Raw genomic sequence first — 21,520 nt, 5'->3', positions numbered from 1 at the left:
CCAAGAAAGTTTTATATCTAGTCTAGTTTATCAATTTTCATTCCATAACTGGCAGTCAAGGCTTTCATTACTGGTTCCCAAACACAGATCTGTCAGACACACTTGAGAGAAGGAAGAGATCGAACTAACAAGACAGAGAAGGGGAAAAAAATACAAAAAAAACCCACAACCAAGCAAAAAAATTCACAGAGCAAGGCCAGCAATCAAGTGTAACCCTCATTCAAGTCTGACCTCCTGCGTAACAAAGATGACAGAATTTCACTCTGCCTTCATCTTGTGACTGAGGAGGAATTTGTATTACATAAAGCAGTTAATAACCCACAATTTACCTTGCTGTATTCCAGTTTTCAGACTCTGAATTTAGATAGACTTTCACCTTAAAAAAAAAAAAAGGTGAAAAGTTTGACTTTCACCTTAAAAAAACACACAAACAAAACCCAAAACACTGCTAACACTATATTCCCACAAACCCAGAAAAACTCCATACTTCTTCCTAAAGAGTAGTCCTGTATGACTTAAACTCTTTCTTATTAGGCCAGAGAAGTCAACATTTTTTCACATTCAGGGTCTTCACCTCTGGCAGATTCCTCTAAACTATTAGCCATACCTGTAACTCTTTTCTCCAATCTTTCCATGTTATCCTGTAACCAAGACTGCAAAAGAGTCTCACCAAAACTCTATCTTCACTTGAATTCTTCACTACTTCCATTCTTCTCTGCACTTGGCATACTTTTCAGAACAGCTCATAGTCTCAGGGACACATGCAGTACCAGTAGCTCAGTTTCTCATCCGAGAACTCAATGAACCTTGCAAAATACATATTGTTGCCCAAATGAGTGAAGCTTAACCTGTTACCAGCACTCCATACCATTAGTCTGTCTCCATTTGCAGCCTTATGCATGTTTCCAGCAGAAATCATCTTTTTATAAAGAAGCTTATAGACTGAGCATCTTTGGACTAAAGGCATATTCATGGTACATATAACCAGCAAGGTCTTCACCAGACAAAGAAGCTACACAACTCCTATATAAAGGAGAAAAAACACTATCAGAGAAGATCCCTATCATCTGCAAGATTTAGCCCATGAACTAGTTTCCACCTTTCTGGGACAAAACAGTACCTGGAATCTGTTGCATATATGCAAAATTATTTTTCTGGCTAGCAAGAATAAACCAGAGCTTACAATCTAATAGTTAAGCTAAGCCTGAGCTTCTAAACTCTCAATAATTTTAATTTCAAAGATCCAATAGAAATACCAATTTTATTCCACCAACATGCTTTCTATCCAAAAATTTTATTGGATGTTATGCCTAGTAATACAAAGCATTACAACAAAAAAACCCACTCCTAACCATACTACCTAGCATGATTTTAAACCAACAAAAACTTGGTCTAAGACCTGAAAAAAACAAAACAAGAAATATTTGCAGCTAAAGATCCCATTGCTGCCTCTACTACTTCATTTGAGACTTACTGTTTTCAACTCAGCCATTTCATTTGCTTTTCTTGAAATAGTGTGTTTACTTCCACGACAAGGAAATAACCCAAGAAGCTTCAAGTAGTCCACAAATGTACAGCTCTCTGGAAGAAGAGCACCTTGTGAAAACTGAACAGAGGTGACCTTAGCCCTGCCAAACCAGCAAGCATATCTTGAGTGCACCTGCAGCACAAACTGATAAAAAGTGGGGGGGGAAAAAAACCCAACCAACCAACACCCCAAAAACAAAACCACACACACATATTTATCTGTTTTCCTCCGAAACCTCGCAGTTGTGTAGGAAGATGTTTTATGTAAATACTGAAGTCTGGCAACAGAAATGCAGGTGTGCCAGATTTATGGGGCATTATCCTTCTGTCTACAAGCAAATGCTCCACCAGAACTTCAGATGAAATCTAGCATCAACACCAACTATACTGAAAGCTACACCAGGGGAAATTTAGGCTGGAGGTGAGGAGAAAGTTCTTCACTGAGAGAGTCATAGGACACTGGAATGGGCTGCCCGGGGAGGTGGTGGAGTCGCTGTCCCTGGAGCTGTTCAAGGCAGGATTGGACGTGGCACTTGGTGCCATGGTCTAGCCTTGAGCTCTGTGGTAAAGGGTTGGACTTGATGATCTGTGAGGTCTCTTCCAATCCTGATATTACTGTGATACTGTGAAAAGAGAAAGTGGCCAGATGCTTGGCAGTTAAATTTATGCATGTATTAAAACTAGAGCAGGAGTGCAAGGATTAATTTAGGAAATTAAATGCAAGTAAAACGTAAGCATTGATGTAAAATTCCTCTGAAGCTTTGTGTTTAAATGACAATTTCAAGCTGTTATTTAAAAAGTGGCATTTGGCACAAGACCTTCTTAAGGAAAGATATGATTGGAATCAAACCATAAGGAAAAAAAAAACCCCACCCTTCAGATTTACTTTGGAAGAGTTCTGCAGGAAGCAATAGCACTGAACACTTAACTGCAGCAGCAGAGCTTGACGGTCAAATTGCTCAGTGGCGGGTAGCAGGGAGGCCAGTTACAGGACAGGGATGTGGAACAACCTCGCCTACGTGAGACACTCGCCCCTGGCTTGTGCAAGGAGCTTTTCGGCTGTAATGTCTCCTGGAACACCAATCCATCTCCTCGAAGAAAAGCAATTCATTTTCCACAAGATAAGTTTTAGAAGTAGCTGGGTTTTTTTATTTCCAATACTCGAAAACGGATACTTTTTCCTTACATTTACAATTCCTTTCCTCAGGGGAACAGGCACTGCAGATGAGTTCCCTTCTCTCCATAATTGCTAAGCAGAGGCTGTTGCCAGGTCCTTATCTCAGTGTCATTCAGAAAGGGGATTTTCAAGATCCCACACTCCCTCCTAAAGTGTGCTCTTCACACCGAGAAGCAGGTCCTTTGCTGAGGCAGGAATGCGCAGCCAGGTATGCTTCAGCACTGTGTGACCAGCACCGCAGGGTGAGGAGGTCAGTCCACACATACTGCATGTTTTCTATTGCTCAACTGACGGCTGACTCGGCTTCCAAGTCACTCAAGCAAACACTGATTCAGGCATGTGATTTAAAAAAGATAAAATAAGTCCAGAAATGGGTAGGGTTAATTGAGACTGCCCTCCTCAATGTGTCTCAATAAACACTCTGGAACACTCCCACTTGACAAGCATTCCTGCCAGGTCTCAGAGGGGAGTTAGCCACTCGGCGGCTGCCCACTCACAATATCATCAGGGTTGGAAGAGACCTCACAGACCATCAAGTCCAACCCTTTACCACAGAGCTCAAGGCTAGACCATGGCACCAAGTGCCACGTCCAATCCTGCCCCGAACAGCCCCAGGGACGGCGACTCCACCACCTCCCCGGGCAGCCCATTCCAGTGTCCAATGACTCTCTCAGTGAAGAGCTTTCTCCTCACCTCCAGCCTAAATCTCCCCTGGCGCAGCCTGAGGCTGTGTCCTCTCGTTCTGGTGCTGGCCACCTGAGAGAAGAGAGCAACCTCCTCCTGGCCACAACCACCCCTCAGGTAGCTGTAGACAGCAATAAGGTCACCCCTGAGCCTCCTCTTCTCCAGGCTAAACAATCCCAGCTCCCTCAGCCTCTCCTCGTAGGGCTGTGCTCAAGGCCTCTCCCCAGCCTCGTCGCCCTTCTCTGGACACGCTCAAGCATCTCAATGTCCCTCCTACACTGGGGGGCCCAGAACTGAACACAGTACTCAAGGTGTGGTCTAACCAGTGCAGAGTACAGGGGCAGAATGACCTCCCTGCTCCTGCTGACCACACCATTCCTGATGCAGGCCAGGATGTCACTGGCTCTCTTGGCCACCTGGGCACACTGCTGGCTCATGTTCAGGCGGGTATCAATCAGCACCCCCAGATCCCTCTCTGTCTGGCTGCTCTCCAGCCACTCCGACCTCAGCCTGTATCTCTGCATGGAGATGAGAAGGGCTTCCTGTTTGTCTTTCTTTTTATTCCTATTTTACTTGGGGTTTTCAGCTTCCTCATTAGATATTTTGGTTTTGCTTTAAATACTCATTTACAAAGCTGTTGTTTCTTTTTTAAAATCACCATAGAATTTTTTTGCAGAAGGGCAGCCCCAGGCTTAGCAAGTCTATCAGGAAAACCTACCACACCATTTTTTTGAGTTAGGAAATAACATTAATTTAATAAATAAAGGACAATGACATTTTAAAGAAGAAAAACAGTCCACTGTTACTGAGGAAGTTCTTCACAGAGAGAGTCATTTGCCATTGGAATGCACTGCCCAGGGAGGTGGTGGAGGCACCGTCCCTGGGGGTCTTCAAGAAGAGACTGGATGAGGCACTTAGTGCCATGGTCTATTTGACTGGATAGGACTGGGTGCTAGGTTGTACTGGATGATCTTGGAGGTCTCTTCCAAACTCGATTCTATGATTCTGTGATTGCAAATCCTCTTTGGATGAAGCTTTGCATCCAACCATAAATAAAACAAAGTAGTCTAATACATTAGAAACATGATCCGATTTCCACATTACCACTTTCTTTAATCTCAAACACAAAATATGCATCTCTGCCTCCTGGCTGTCAGTTTGCAAATGCCTTCTTCCCAAGTATTGGAAACCAAACTACCAGTTAGACACTTCTACATGCACACGCACCCACAGAGAGTCATACTATCGATAATAAGTTAGCCTTCTCTTTCACAAACCTACAGGACAGCTTCATTTACAGGAACATAGCTATGGCACTACCTGTTTTCCACCAGCCCCACTTCAATGACACTACTTTGCATCCTGCTGTCAATACTTAAGAAGCATTAGCAAAGAGAGCAGCCAGGCAGAAAGGGACCTAGGAGTGCTGGCTGATAGTAGGTTGTACATGAGGCAGCAGTGTACTCAGGTGGCCAGGAGAGCCAATGGCATCCTGGCCTGTATCAGGAATTGTGTGGCCAGTAGGACAAGGGAGGTTATTCTTCCCCTGTACTCAGCACTGGTCAGGCCACACCTTGAGTACTGTGTCCAGTTCTGGGCTCCTCAATTCAAAAGAAATGCTGAGTTAATGGAACGTGTCCAGAGAAGGGTGATGAAGCTGGTGAGGGGCCTGGAGCACAAGCCCTGTGAGGAGAGGCTGAGGGAGCTGGGGTTGCTAACCCTGGTGAAGAGGAGGCTCAGGAGTGACCTCACTGCCGTCTACAACTACCTGAAGGGAGGCTGTAGCCAGGTGGGGGTTGGTCTCATCTCCCAGACAACCAGCAACAGAACAAGGGGACACAGTCTCAAGTTCTGCCAGGGGAGGTATAGGCTGGATGTTAGGAGGAAGTTCTTGCCAGAGAGAGTGATTGGCATTGGAATGAGCTGCCCAGGGAGGTGGTGGAGTTGCCGTGCCTGGAGGTGTTGAAGCAAAGCCTGGCTGGGACACTTAGTGCCATGGTCTAGGTGACTGGCTAGGGCTGGGTGCTAGGTTGGACTGGCTGCTCTTGGAGGTCTCTTCCAACCTGGTTGATTCTATGATTCTGTAAGTGACCCACAGACACCAGCCCAGTGCTGCCCCTCTACTTCAGGGGCATCCCATGACACCAGCCAGAGTTTTACACATCGCAAAAAGCTCAGTCATCAAGTATTTTCAGGAATCTCCAGAGTACTTTTACCACAGCACCAGAAACAACAGCTTTTTAGCCCTAAGTAATAGCATGGACGAGTATGAGGATAATCTGGTCACATATCCCCAAGAATGCACCTTCCCAGCCCTCCCCACTGGCAGAGAAGACCTTCTCCTACAGCAGCAGAATGACTTTGTTTAGTGCAGGCAATGGGACTCTCCACTAGCCATGGTTCCCCTTTAGGAGATAACACTAACTACTAAGTTCCCATATAGACAGTACCTTAAGCATTACATCCATAAATCTTTGGTGCTACTCATGTCTTTCCAGGTTGATTAGGGATAACTGACAGCATGTGGAGGACTGGAAATACAAACTACTTAGCTTTTAGAAATCAGGAGTTAGTGTAAGAGAGCAGCTCAATACTGGTAATCATCACTGTTCCAACACTGAAAGGAGAAAAAAAACCCCACAGTGTTAACCAATCACAACATTCATACTCTGAAAAACGAAAAACAGGTTTGACAAAAGAAGAATTGAGAACTGGCAAGTTGTCCTGCCAGAAGTGACCTTCTGTGTCACATGTTTCAAACCTGAAAAATTACTCTTGCATGCACAAATAACACAGAGTTTTCCAGAAGACCTTAGGAAGCCATCATTAGCAGATCAACAGCAGGCATCCACAAATGGGCTGCCCCAGCAGATGCTTGATCAGTGCCTCTTCTTTAAGGTTAAAGCATCTTTTGATGAAATGGAACTCAGCTGAGGTATGTAACTACATGCTAGCTCTTCATTTGTAACACAGAGTTTAACTTTAAACCAGCCTTCCCTAGCAATTAAAAAAATGCTTAAACTTTGCTAAACTGGTAGAAGTAAAAGCCACAGATCTCACAAACTGAATGTAAAACTTACCCTTTTTTTAAAAGAGAAACTCACATTAGTAACATGGGACATGACATAAACCTTGGCCCTATCAATAGACAGCTATTTTTATGATTTGTTTCAACACTGGTTCATTTATAGGTAGGTAGGTTCTTAACTGCAAACACATGCAGTTCATTCATGTATAATTCATCCTCAAGAAAATGATAACTGCTTCTACTCCTTACCAGAAACCACCAGTTTCTGTTCTGTGTCTGTCTTCTTCACTGGATGCTTCCAAAGAGTTGCTATTTGTAAAAAGCAGGAGGAAGTTCTGGTGACCTAGCGGGCAGCCTTCAGCAAGTACCAAAATGAAAGACTGTGCCAGGCATAAAGCTGTTGCCTGGGCTTTAGAGGAATGTACTTAAAACTTCTCCATTCTGATAGTTTTATCACAGGACACATGGCTTGTGTTTTCAGAACTTGCTCTGGCTAGGATGAACACATGGCCTCTACATTTCCAGCACTACTTCTCCCCTTTAATTTCACTTCTGGCATCTCCATCTACACTCTTAAGAGCATATTTAGTATTCAATGTTTAGAAGCATTAATTTGTGCAATAAAGAAAGAAAAGCCACTGAACAGCCATGGTAAAAAACAACCTCATCTTGTTCTCCAACCTGGCACAAAGGAAGTGCCACTGAAAACCATACACAACTCAGTTACGAACTTTCTATGCAGAATAAGCAACACTGTGCAGGGTCTACCTATTCAACTCCCATACCATGTAGAGAAGCTGCTTTCAGAAAGGGAGCTGCCTGCAGCTTTGCATGCTTTACATCCTTTCATAATTAAAGCAACCAGGCAGCATCTCTGAATCAGAGTGCTTTGCCAGTAAAGAGAGGATAGAGACTATGTCATTTCCACTGGTCTTCCAAAGCTTCAAGTGGGGGAAAAAAATAAAAAGACATTGAGCACAGCAATGTGGAAAGGGCACACAATGCTACAACAGGAAAGGAGATATGGGAAAAAATACAAATGTCAAGCATATATCTGTCTGCTGTGGGAGGGAGAGCTCACATCCTAAAGACAGACTGATAGGAGTTCCTCACCATAAAAATAAGCTACCATACTGGCAGGGGTTGGAGGAGCTGAGCAGTTTGAAACACTTTCAGTTTTGCAAAAGGATTTAATTTTTAGACAATCAACAGACTGTATCAGGGGAAAAACAAGGAAACAAACAAAATACTTATCTCCCACTACAATTAGAACCCAGTGGGGTTTCTTGTTTTACTTTAAACCACCTAAATTACCCACAGCAAGCCACAAGATTTGACAATAGCTTTTATGAAGCTTGGAAGTTGACAGTTCAGCTACACAGGGCTTTTTCTTTTGTTCATTTTTTAACTATAACCCACTAGAGATTCTGGTCATTTCTTCCTTTTCTGAATCAAAATCTATGCATTTTTCTTTAAGAGTGAATGACGGAGAATGTAAGCAATAACTAATAAACAAACCCCCCTCTAAAATATTGACAATTGACAGCAATGACAGATTTGTACATTCAGATCACAGACCCCACCACCCCCAGTGAAGAACAAACTGAGCTTCTGAGCACTTTCACAACATTAAACATCACGAATCTTCAGTCCCATCACTTAAGTAACCTGCACAACCAGAAAGGGAAGTCAGTCAGCCCAAACCCCTCGGGGAAAGGGAAGCATGGAGCAGCTCAACCAAAGGTCGTTGCAATGAGGGCACAACATCACACATGCACATTTTTATACCACTGTTGCTGAGTGGACTTGGAATGTAAGCTTTAACGGAAATCAAAGTACGTTGACTCCATGAAGCAAAATATTTGCTTTAAAGTCTATTTCAATCTACTAAACTTTCACTCCACATTCTTCATTGAATGTGCAACACATTAATTTCTCTTGGCCCACCTCCCAAACTGTTTCTTTGGGGATTCTAGCTAATGGATTCTTACAGGAAGACCATTTTCCTAAAGGTCTAGCCATGCCATCCCTCACTTTAGAGATCACAATATAATCAAAAGAAAAAGAAATTCTCAAGTATTTAAGTATCTGTGGCAGATTAGTATACATGACTAAAAATTCCTAAGTAGTCATTAGCTGCAGAATCTAAATTAAAAATGGCCTGCTATTCATAGAATCCACCAGGTTGGAAGAGACCTCCAAGAGCAGCCAGTCCAACCTAGCACCCAGCCCTAGCCAGTCATCTAGACCATGGCACTAAGTGCCTCATCCAGGCTTTTCTTGAACACCTCCAGGAACAGAGACTCCACCACCTCCCTGGGCAGCCCATTCCAATGCCAATCACTCTCTCTGGCAAGAACTTCCTCCTAACATCCAGCCTATCCTTCCCCTGGCACAACTTGAGACTGTGTCCCCTTGTTCTCTTGCTGGTTGTCTGGCAGAAGAGGCCAACCCCCACCTGGCTACAGCCTCCCTCCAGGTAGTTGTAGACAGCAATGAGGTCACCTCTGAGCCTCCTCTTCTCCAGACTAAACAACCCCAGCTCCCTCAGCCTCTCCTCATAGGGTTTCTGTTCCAGGCCCTCACCAGCTTTGTCACCCTTCTCTGGACACATTCCAGCACCTCAACATCTCTCTTGAATTGAGGAGCCCAGAACTGGACACAGTACTCAAGGTGTGGCCTGACCAGTGCTGAGTACAGGGGAAGAATAGCCTCCCTTGTCCTACTGGCCACACTGTTCCGGATGCAGGCCAGGATGCCATTGGCTCTATTGCATCATAGAATCAACCAGGTTGGAAGAGACCTCCAAGATCATCCAGTCCAATCTTCAGCTGTATTGAAGATCGTTTTAAAATTAAGTATATGAGAGTCATTGGATGGCTGGACAATATCTCTCCATATTTCACATAAGAATTTTCTGAAGTACAGAAACAGTGGTTAGGAATATTAAACTGTGTAACAGAGTAAAGAAAGAAATGTCAGTGGATCAACAAGGAAGGCCAGGAGAATAGGAAAAAGTATCTTCATCAGATTGAACATCATTATTTAACAAAATTAGTTAGACCAGGAAAAAGGAAAAAGAAAGTATTGTCTGTAGCTGAGGAAATGGGAAGTTATTTTCACAGAAAAAAAAAAAAAGGCAAAAGCAAGGAAATAATTTGTGAAAGGACAGAACAGAAAGAACCTGAAAACACAGATGCTTTAACTCTTAATAAGATGTGAGTCCATTTGAGCACTGCAAGTTTTAAGTGACTTTCCTCCTGGAGTACTGTACATCAAGTTTCCACCATGCTATAAAATAGACTGAAACATATGGATATTCAGTGGAATCAGTGAAAAAGCAAAAGCTCAAATACACATCTTCCTCTTTATCTATAACACACTTAGATTCAAGCTACACAAGTCATTAAACCATCAGCAGAGTTGTCTCATGAATGGCTGCTTAGTAGCTCATTCAAAATCAACTCCAGTTCCAGTCTGCTTCGTAAGAGATAGACAGCTAAAACAGAACATTTTTTAAAACCCCGTATCTGATGATCTATCTTCCTTTAAAAACAATATTAAGAAGTTCCCATCTAGATTTGGTTTGGTTTTTTCCTACATCCAGGTAGTTTAGGATTTGGAAATCTTGAATACTTATTCAGTTGGTTGTCCTAAAGGATATTATCCTGAATCTCCTGTGGTGAAGGATGGCAAACTACTTAGGCTGAGAATTAACTCAAGAGGAAAAAAAGTAAAAAAAAAAAACCAACAAACCCCACATTTCTTTCGACCTTTGCTTTCAGCAGTTTGACTTGCATAAGCTAAGTTTAATCGTGGACTCAATGATTTCCTTGGGTCCCTTCCCACCCCTAACATCTTGTCATCCTGTGATCATGTTCAAATGCCATATATGAAGTCATAGGTAATATGGCAAGTGCAGGAAAAAGAATTTATCACAAGTTTGATGCTTTTTAATCAAATTCCAGGACTCACTTGGAAGAAAGCAAATCATTCAGACTTGGGAGAGAAAATTATTCTTTCTGTTCCAGAATTTTTAATGGCTCCAAACATATCCACCACAGACTCAGGGTCTTTCTCGATAGAGACCCAAACAAAGGTTACTTGTTTGGGTATTTTGCAATAGCACAATGTGACTCAGATGAGGAATTACTAAATGTACCTTCAGTTCAGGCAGTGAAACACTGCCAAAGGAGAAATCACTTGGAAGTTCACGTGGCTAGCGACTCCAACACCAGATAATAGAGCAAAGTCATGTACAATATAGAATGTGATTACAGTGTCAAGTAAAGATACTAAACTAATCTGAGCATCAGAAGCAGCTTAGCCAAGGCACTGTGAAACTGCAGCTATGAGTCTTCCTGGCTTTGACATTTGTGCACCATAGTGTACATCTACATGCAAGATAAAGCAAGTACTGACCATACACGAGTACTCACAGAAGTAATTGTACAACCATACAGCTAACAGCTAGTCACCTGCCCTGTACTTGTACTTTTAAGCACCTGCTGTGACCTTCCTTCTGAAAGAGTATGAGTTCATTGCACAGTCAATAGAAAAAGACACCACAATCCAGACTGCCCAAGTTCAGGCACCTAAACATACAATATTTATTTTAAGTAGCTATTTGTTTTTCATTACTCAATGTGCCTGGTACCCCAGAAATAGCCAGAACTGAGTCAACATGAGTTCTCTGTACACATTCATCTCTGTGTTACAGCTAATGAAGCTTTTTGCTGCTCTGCGCAATACTATTTACTCATCCAGAGAAAGAACTACTGGGGAAAAAAGTATTCCACTTCATCCCTGTGTTTTCCCCTTCGAGCTCAAACTATTGAAAAAGTGGTCATTTCTTACATCAGGTTCACATTTCACAAATACTAAAGCCAAACTGAAGAGTGCAACAGGCCATTAATAACTTGCTTTCCTTCACAGACCATCTATTTCTGCCTTTGCACATACCCTACTAGAAGATCATTTTTACTGAAGTGAATAATTCAGTTCCTGGACACCCTTCTGAAATTTTCCACAATTGCTCCAACCTGCTCCCCATTACCAGGAAGACGGATTTGCATACATCTGGTTTTTTTATTGGCAGCTTTGCCATTGCCTTTACATTGTTTAACTATTTCTCTTGTTCATGCCTCCCATACATTTTCAGTTTTGTTACAGCAAGGCTTAAAGTAAGTTTTGAGCTGTCAAGTGAATTTTGTCAGAGAACTGGAAAAACACATCTCTTCCTTCAGTAAGCAGAGGACAAAAGATGCCATGCCAAAGGCACAAAAATCATTATGAAGATTCTCTCTATTGCTCCATCCTAGGATCTGGGGCTTTAAAACATGAGCATAAGACAAACATCTTCAGTTAGTTCAAGGTCTTGTACAAACTCACTTGTATCAAACAAAGCTGAGAAGCAAAAAGTTAACAGAGAAACAGGAACAGATGCCAGAGACTAGACAAATGTATATTCTTGTTCTCCCTTCCACCATTGCAGATGCACTTGACAATGGTCAATATTAAGATACATTACCAACATACTTTACAAGATGACTCTAAAACTCCAGCCTCACTCCAGGCTAAACTTAGAAATCAAAGGCAGCCTCTTTCATTACTGAAGCTGAAGTTGCTAATGTTTGTAAAGCTGCAATGCCATGGCATGACCAGGACGGCTTTAGCCAGACTCAGACCTCAGGTCAGCAATACTATTCAGACAGTCTTACTGACCCATCAAGTAGTTTCCCACTTGGGCAGGAAGAGCACAGGCACTTTGCACACTGTTATTAAATACCGCATGCAAAGCGAGTATTTAACATGGGGGCTGGAACACACAACTTGCAAAATGGAGATTTAACGTGAGGGCTGGAATACAGAACTTACCACAGAGGTTCAACACAACATTTATCTTGGCCTGTATCAGTACTCACAGCAAGCAGGCTTACCCTACCCATTGGCTTGGCTCTACAGGAGTTGGTACTGGAATTAAACATTAGAAATAAAACTCCTCCTTCAAACAACTGAGCCAGCCATAGTTGAATAAATCAAAGCGTGCTGCTTCTGCCTCCTGTTTCTTTTTTTATGTGTATTTTTCACAATTCTCTCTATGAGCTATTTCCATATTTTTATTTCATTTGCACACAAAAACACTTCATTTCAGCAGTAGTGAGCTTGCTACCTTTGACTTTACATGTGGATCATATTTTTAAGTTTTGGAACACTGGAAATAGAATTGCCTCCAGGACTTTATCCAGACAATTCTTCATATTTTTAATCACTAATTTGCTCTTTTCAGAAAACATTCATTACAGGAGAAAAAAAAAAGTATTCTGATGTACTGTTTCACAACAACAAAACCATGCTAACCTTTTATCCTGCCTCTGAACCTACTTCAGAGGCTTTAGATACAGGCCGTGCTGGCAGTGAGCTCCCTTCAGGGGTTTTCCCCACAGATACAAGAGATTTTTCCCAGCAGCTAGCCATACAGTCTCTTTGAATTTCTATTCTTACAATTTCCTTTTCAAGATGCCAAAACTAAAACTATACACAGTAATCCCAGGGACACCATATTATTTGTATATGAGGCACTGGTACTCATCTGCCATTGTTTTACATGCAGCAATTGTGGACAACTAATAGACAGAGGCCAGCATCTCATTCTCCTGGGTAACTTCCCCCAGGGCAAAAAGAATGGGAAAAAAAAATAAAGTCAAAGTTTCTTGGTGGCAAATGCCCCCCAGGCTGTGATTCACTAGCAACAAAAAAGGCATTTTATTCTCATAATTTCCATCTCATAGCTTGTTGAGTTCTTGCTCTTAAGCACAGGTACACTCTCAGCTGTCTTCCACTCAATGATCCTGACGCCCAAGACACTTTTTGAGGTGATATCCCTTACATCCTTCTAACAAACAACCTCCTCAATTAGATACCTCATGACATACCAACACCCAACCCCAACTGCTGCTCTGTCACCATTTCATTTGGTTCAGAAAGGCTTTCGCTTATGCCTCAGAATCCTCTTTCACTTTGAGTAACCTACTTAACCATTTCATCTATAGCTTCTTTCCCCTTTCGCAGCCATCTACTTCCAAAAGTCAAAAGCATCTGAGTATCAGAGTAGTCCAGTTTTCACTTATGAGGAAAATACATCACTTAATCCTACTCTTTTTTTTTTTGGTTCTGTTTCAATACGAGAGAGGTCCATGCTTCTTCCCTACCTACAGAAAATCTGTGTATTTTTCACCACACGCAGAAATATCTGCCTCCAAGGCAGCAGAGACCAAACTACCTGGGCTGATGTCATACTCCAAGTGCCGAGTCACACCCCATCCTAGGTTTCACCTGAGAACTTCACTGAGTCACCCCCTTTCCAGGATCAAAACACAGCCAGAAGGAAGCACACATCCATGTAGATCAATTCAGAAAAATAACCAAACACTTCAAAGCCTAAGCAAGGGAGGAACCTGACACATCTTACCAGCTAATCACTTACGCCTAGCCCAAGAAAGCTCAGCACAGGCAGTTGCCCACACTGCTGCGAATTCACACATGGCTCACCAGCACTGATCCACCAGATACCAGCAAACTAGTCACCAGAGGTGTAAGCATTCATTACACAGATGCTCTGCAGTTGACCCAGGCCACAGATAAGCCTTTTCCAGGCTGCCTTTATCTCTTTTATCCCTACTAGCTCTGACAAGTTAAAAGCCACTAAAAAAAGTCAGCAGGTGCAAAATAAAGGGGAGGAGGGTGTAAAAATATTAACTGATCGATGAATATTCACAGAACAAAACAGACTCAAACAGTCAAATTCTTGCATGAAGACAGGTAGCTCATGATGAGAGGAAAGAAAAGAAGAGAAGTTTCCTTTCCTAGCTGACCTTCATCTTTTCCATGACTGTCAGGAAGTTCAAAACTCAGTCTCTTTCTTAAAATACAATTATAGCATCGTGAGGTGAACTTTATTAAATGCTTGTCAGTAACTTAGCAGTTGACTGCTCAAATATTAAGCCAGCAACACAAGGGACATGGCCACTATCAGGGAACCTTGTTGCTGGAGGCACCACTGTCTGTCAGATAAACAAATGCTAACTTAAAGAGACTGAAATCGAACATGAGAACAAGTTTTTCCTTTTTGAAATACCGAAGCATCAGAAAACATGCCTGAACACCCGAAGAACTCCCACAATATTGTTACCTGCAGCTACCACATATTATTATTCCAGGCTTAAAGGTGGAGCAAGACCCAGAACTTCAGCATGTGTTTGCAATGCCTGAGATAAAAGGCTACGTGCTAGCTCGGAGCACATGCATGCCTTCAACACCCAGCAGGAAGTTTTGGGTTACTCCACAGTTGCTGTCAACACTGCCTAGAAGATATATATATATACACACACACATGCACTAACATACATATATATATAGCTTTGACATCCTGAGTCCTCAACTTCCACTCCTTGCACGTGAGAAAGTTTTTCTGCTGGCCTTTCTTGTAGTAGAAAAATACTACTACATACTACTATGAAGGTCTCAAAGTATATGCTCAAAAGTTTAAGAGACTAGGACCCTATCCAGCAGACTGCTCCTTTAAAACATGTTTACAGTTTCTCTGGTTTTTACATCATTTATGCACTTCTTTTAAAAAATGCTTTTAATTAACTAATCCAAATGGCAAACAAGCAAATATCATTTGTAACATCCAAATTTAAGAAGCAAATAAATAACTTTTCTGAACCAATATTAAAACAGCAGCCACACTGAATCAGACATAAGATCATCTATCTGAGCCTCTGACAATGGATAAACAGTCAAAAACAGATGGCTATGAAAAAAAGAGCATTAGAACATGGCAAGCGTATGACACTTCTCCCAAGCGTTCTTCCATCTGTGACTTATTTGTCTCCTTGAGTGGAATGCAATTTCCAAATAACTTTTCCCGTAATCATCAGAGTGGGTAACTGGAAATGCTGAATTATTTGCTGTGAGCATTTACATTAAAAAGTAATCAAACCCACCAACTTTTGCACACCCATTTTTACAAGACTTGTGGGTAAGAATACCAAAGATTCAGACTACACTAAGGAGATGATTTTTCCAAGATAAGGATGGGTGTGAATATACAGCCAAGAGTCCTCCTTAGAACACTTGATCTGCACTTCAGACCTAACTTAGTAGAACAGGTTAGGTGTACAATTCTGTGATTTACTGAGAGATAACAATACAGATACACAGATTTTAAGCACTTGACAAGCAAATTTAATTCTTCCTGAACAAAATGTAGGATTTTTCTGAATAACAGAGTGAGATGTAAGGCAAGATCAAAAGTGATGAGTAAAAATTATATGCTTTAAATAATTCAGATGATCAGCAATTAAACTGATGTAGCACCAATATCAATACATACTTAACTTTCAATGCATCACTGCTACTGCAGATATGCTCATCAATCTCTAAAGTCTAACCCTGCAAAACCGAAACTCTGTTAGAAATACAAAGCTTCAGTGTATCCAGGTTTACATCACTACAGCCAACTGCTTTACCTATACCAGAATAAAAAAATACCAGCCAAACTGAACTGAAATTAAAGCTAACAGGGGACTCCTATGGAGATAACAGTCTCCAAAACAGTGCTGATAAGCAAGAATAAAAATCAACTTACATTCACACACTAAATGTAATATGAACTAAGAAAATCTCAAAAGAACATGAATTCCAGTTAACTTTATCTAATAGTCCATTTTATCAGAATGCTATTACAGTAGCTGTTGTCAAGCATTCCCTCCTTTCCCGGGCTAGTTTTTCCCTATCTCAACACTATACACTGTGTAAAGTGAGGTACACTACTGAGGTATTAAGACAGACATCTAGAGTTGGCCTTCAGTACTTAAGTAGGCAAGGTGAGTGCAAACACTGAACTACATGAACAGTGTCATGCTGTTGTGCTAAAGAAATTTTAATATCCTGGAAGATCTTTTATTTCTGGATTCCCCTATTCCACACACACAAGGTTAGAAAAAAAAGGATCTGTATCTGATGACCCTGTAACCACTTCACAAGAATTCAGCAGCAAGTAACATCAGGTTAATAAATGGACAAAAGAGCTAAATTTTAAATCCTCCTTGCTACAAATACTACAAGTTTACTTGGTACCCACTTGGAGGTAAGACAGTGACACCATAGGGAGATAAGAGTCACAGACCAAGGACTGCAGATATGTGGCCAGCAACAGGGTAAGGTCCACACAAAAGAAAATAACAATTAAAAAGAGATACTGCAAGCTTTTAAATACCCTTTTTGACTTAACATCAAAACTGCAATGTCCACAAGGTCTCTTCCTCCTTCACCAGGACAGAAAGCAGCATATGTGCCCTGGGAGCTGCTGTTTCTTAGAAGATTAACAAGAAGTGTTGCTAAAGCAGAGCCCACAGGCCCCACCGCAGCCTAGCCCAGTCTTGGCAACTTCCATCATTCTGCTGGAACACAGAGCAATAGGGAGACAGTACAAGATACCTGCCTCTGAAATGCAAAAGGGAGGTTACTGGGCTCAGCACTAATTCCAACAAGAGAACGAGAAAGATGTGTCAGGCTGCCCTCAGTACAATACTTTCCTGCTGGCACTCTGCAAACAGAGCTCCAGCAGTCCTGCTACAGGAGCCCTGCCCAAGCTCAGGAAGCAGTGGGAAGTTCTACTGCCGTGCTACACAAACGACAGCACCAGCAGCAGCCCTGCTTCAGGGAGTAGAGCGAGTTCCAGTTGCTTGGAAAGCAAAGAGCTCCGAATGCTTGCGTTGTCTGGAGGCAGGTATCGCCTGGGTGATTCCCCAAGCACATAGAGCTTTCTAGATCCCACATAAAGCTGGAGGCTGAATCCTCAACTAACACTCAAGAACTTACTGCAGTAAGTGTAAGCAATTGGAAAAAGGAGTCTAAACCCAGAAGATGAAGCCTGTGAGAGTCTCATTTTATAGTGTATGATTTTAAAAAAACAGCAGAGGGTCATAAGGGAAAACTACCACAGAATAAACTCATCAGGATAATTCTTCTGCTGAAAAAAAAACCCACTGCTTATCACTTGTGTGAGTCTGGCTTACTAGAAACAAGCAGCAGTTACAAGAAAACCTCCACAGTAAAATACATCACGTCTAAAACCGAAGTAGATTTCTTTTTTCAGTACTGCAAAGGGCATAAAAATATATATATTTAAGGCAGAGCTACTGGTAGCAAGCTTTCATCACTGCCATAGATTAAAAAAATGCAAGAAGCAAAAGCTTAAACATCTGCTTTTCTCCTTCAACAAGTGCTTCTGCATAACTTAGCAGTTGCATTCCCCTCTTCCTCCTTCTCAATTTGTGATGCAGGAAAAAGCCATTTAGGAGTAGATTGTGATATGAAATGACACAGCACACGAACTTCCCTCCCAGATGTCACCCAGGGGTAACTGGAATATTACATCACACTGCAGATCCCCGAGTTTCTCAAGCACATATACTCTGTATTTTTCATGCTGCCACTAACAAATTTTGTCAAAATCCATCTAAACATGAAAATAAGAAAACATTTGAACAAGATCTTTCTCCCACAAACAAATGAACAGGCAAGAACAGACCTCACTTTTCAGAGTAGCCTGGCCCTCTACATGACAGAGCAGAGCTTCCTGATGCAGTAACCAAGAGCAAAACATTCATATGACCAAGACCACAAAACCACTTCTCCAGTCAATGCCCTCCCACTTCCTTCATCCCAAGACTCCAAACCTCAACTCGCACTCCCTCCTGCATCCAGAAGATGCTGTCTGTCGCAACACATCAGGCCAGACGACTGCTTGCTGCTATCCCAAACAGAAACTGCCTGCAGCCCAAGCTCTGCACATTTAAACCCTTAAGCGTGGACTGCTTTCACTGCGGTGAAAGAACGAGTCAGGTCCGAAGGAATCATCAGCTGCATGCATTTCAAATTTGGAGTTTGACACCAGCTGATATCGACCGGACATGTGAAGGCATGCAGCGAGATGAACGAAAGTTATAACCTCTAACTCCTGCCTGAATTTGCAGTCAGTAGCTACCTACTTAGGCAAAAAGCAAGCAAATGGGCATCTCCGCATTCACGTTCTCTAAAGCGGGGCAAAAAATACAAGAGATTGCCAGCTGAGAGGCCCCTGTTGGTCCGTCATAAATGTGTTTCTTTTCAGACTTTGTTCTACTGCCAAACCATTTGTTTAGAGCGACTGACTTTACACAGCGCGCTGAGGATCAAGCGCCCAGGGAAGATTCCCCGGTCCGGGCTCCCCACGCCGGGGCCGAGGGCGCTTCACCTCTCCACCCCCTGCGCCAGGCTCCTTGGAGAAGGATAGCTGTCGCGACCGAGGGCACCCGACCCAATCCTTACACTATAACCGAGCCAAAACCAGAGGGAAAAAAATAATCATACTCATAGCAACCACACCACCGGTGGTGTAGGCGGACAGTCTCCGCCCGAGACGGCGGAGGAGTAAGGACTCAGAGGAGAGGGGCGGCCGGCAAATATCCCGCAAGTTTCTTTAAGACCCCTCCGCCGGGAAACACCGGGAGCCGGCGGGGCCGGACGCCCCGCTCCTCCAGGCGCCCTGCACTGCGCCAGGGAGAGGGGCCGCGTCGTGCCGGGGGGCCTCACCTGCCGTGTCCCAGATGGAGATGTTGTAGGGACCCCACTGCTTCAGGTAGAAAGCGCCGCCGACGGTGCTGACCGTCTCCTGGAAGCGCCTCTCCATGTAGCGGTGCAGCAGGGAGGTCTTGCCCACGTTCATGTCCCCCAGCAGCACAACCTTCCCGTCCGGCTTCTTCATCGCGGCTCGGCTCGGTTCAGCTAGGTTCGGTTCGGCTCGGTTCGGTTCGTCTTGCCGGTGGCCGCCTGCCCGCCTCCTTTTCCCGGGCGCCCGCCGGCCCGCTCCGCCCGGCGCGGCGGAGCCCCGGAAGCGGCGGGATGAGGAACGAGAGCCGCCCTCCGCCACCAGCACAAACTTCGGGGGCTCCACCGGCGCCGCCACGACCCGGCCCCAGCGCGGGCTCCTCCTACCCCAGCCTGGCCCCGCCCATGCGCCCGCCCCTGTGCCCGCCCCCTCCGCCGGCGCCAGGGGGAGGGGACACAGAGCAGGAAGCGGTTGGAGTTCTGCGAATGTCGCCGGCGCTCAGGCCTTTGTCTCAGCCCTGCCCTGGAGAAGCTGCGAGATGTGCTCCGACCCCTCTGCTCCCCCCGGTCCCCCCCATCCCACAGCAGGGTGGCTGCTAACGGGATGCTGGGAAGCCGCCTCCCGCGAGCATTACGAGACTCGATCTCGGCCATGCTGAGCCTTCGGGTCGGGGGTGTTGGTGCCCCGGGCTGCCAAGCTCTCCAGCCGGAGACAGCAAAGTCACCAGCTTCGCAGTTCTTCTATGAGCCCGGGGGGAGAACTCACTCCTGCTCCACCCCCTAGGCGTAAATGAAGAGGCAGAAAGTGGCTCCAAATTAGGGATCTCCCGCGGAGCTGTGGCAGTCGCCAGACAAGCGCTTTTGTCTTAGTGAAAGGTAGGTTTTCAGGAGGAGGCAACAGGGATTGTTTTACGAGTCGCAGGTCTACTCACAAGCAGCTGCCCCGATGCTGTAATTCCGTTTAAATTCAGTTCAGGTGTCAGAATTGCAACGATTCGTGTTACCCACAGGTCTAGCCTGTCCTTTTGGCATCAGTCATCTTCATGCTAAACAAATCCAGAAAATATTGTAATAGGATGTTAAGATGCCAGAAATTTTGGGCCAAGAAAGGGATAATGAGTAGACCAGCTAAGAGTTAAACACATGTTAAGGTATTTTTTTTTAAGAGAAGTCACCAGCTATTAGTTTTGTCTCCCTCTCCACCTGGAAGCATTCAGATGGCAACACATTTCATAATAAATGAACAGCCATACTCACTCCTGCCTGTCTCATGTTGAAACTGTTAGAATTTCATTCACCAGTCTAGGTTTCACATTTCACAAATGTTTTGATTCTTGTTTTTTTAATTTACTTACTAAAAAGGCCTTAGCTCTATGGCAGATTGGTTGTGTGGTTTGTTAAGCCATGCCCTGTTAATTTTGCTTATTCCGCTTTTGCTGCCCAGATTGGTGGGTTTGCAGCTGTACCTGGTGATCAATAATTTCAGTTCAGAATCAGATACCCACTAGATACTAAATTACTGGACACCTGTAAATTACCTGAAGACAGACAATGTTACATTACTTTGAAAAATGTGTGCAGCTTTCACTCTGATTCCCATCTCACTCCCAGAGACGGGAAGGAGAAATTCATTGAATCAAAGTGCTTCTCTGAGATAGTGCAAAGCAAGTTAAGTTCGTCTGGGTGTCTATGAAAAAGATCAGTTGTTCTGGCCTGCATCAGGAACAGTGTGGCCAGTAGGACAAGGGAGGTTATTCTTCCCCTGTACTCAGCACTGCTCAGGCCACACCTTGAGTACTGTGTCCAGTTCTGGGCCCCTCAATTCAAGAAAGATGTTGAGGGGCTGGAACATGTCCAGAGAAGGGCAACCAAGCTGGTGAGGGGCCTGGAGCACAAATCCTATGAGGAGAGGTTGGGGGAGCTGGGGTTGTTTAGCCTGGAGAAGAGGAGGCTCAGGGGTGATCTTATTACTGTCTACAACTACCTGAAGGGAGGTTGTAGCCAGGTGGGGGGTGGCCTCTTCTCCCAGGCAACCAGCAATAGAACAAGGGGACACAGTCTCAAGTTGTGCTGGCGGAGGTATAGGCTGGATATTAGGAAGAAGTTCTTCACAGAGAGAGTGATTTCCCATTGGAATGGGCTGCCCAGGGAGATGGTGGAGGCACCGTCCCTGGGGGTCTTCAAGAAAAGCCTGGATGAGGCACTTAGTGCCATGGTCTAGTTGACTGGATAGGGCTGGGTGCTAGGTTGGACTGGATGATCTTGGAGGTCTCTTCCAACGTGGTTGATTCTATGATTCTATGATTCTCTTTGCATGGATATTATTTGCAATTTCCCATGTGCAGTGTAAGTTACACCTTCTGAAGTGGCAGGCACCGCTTCAGAAAAGGAAAAGAAGAACTTTCCATCAAGGAGTGTAGACCATGAAAATCGGAACCAGTGAAAGG

The 21,520-nt window shown here is 43.8% G+C and overlaps 1 protein-coding gene across 1 annotated transcript in view; it reads right to left on the bottom strand.

Annotated features, from left to right (window-relative positions):
• The window catches only part of RAB20 (RAB20, member RAS oncogene family), a 29,992-nt gene extending 10,526 nt beyond the window's left edge, over positions 1-19,466 (bottom strand). Inside the window, exon 1 of the mRNA XM_064144034.1 lies at positions 19,059-19,466. Coding sequence (XP_064000104.1) covers positions 19,059-19,230 — 172 coding nt within the window. The 5' untranslated portion in view covers positions 19,231-19,466. The remainder of the gene's footprint in view (positions 1-19,058) is intronic.
• Positions 19,467-21,520: the final 2,054 nt, after the last annotated feature.

This window comes from Pogoniulus pusillus, chromosome 5, assembly GCF_015220805.1.
Source record: "Pogoniulus pusillus isolate bPogPus1 chromosome 5, bPogPus1.pri, whole genome shotgun sequence".
NCBI lineage: Eukaryota > Metazoa > Chordata > Aves > Piciformes > Lybiidae > Pogoniulus > Pogoniulus pusillus.
This window is presented reverse-complemented; position numbering and strand designations above follow the sequence as displayed.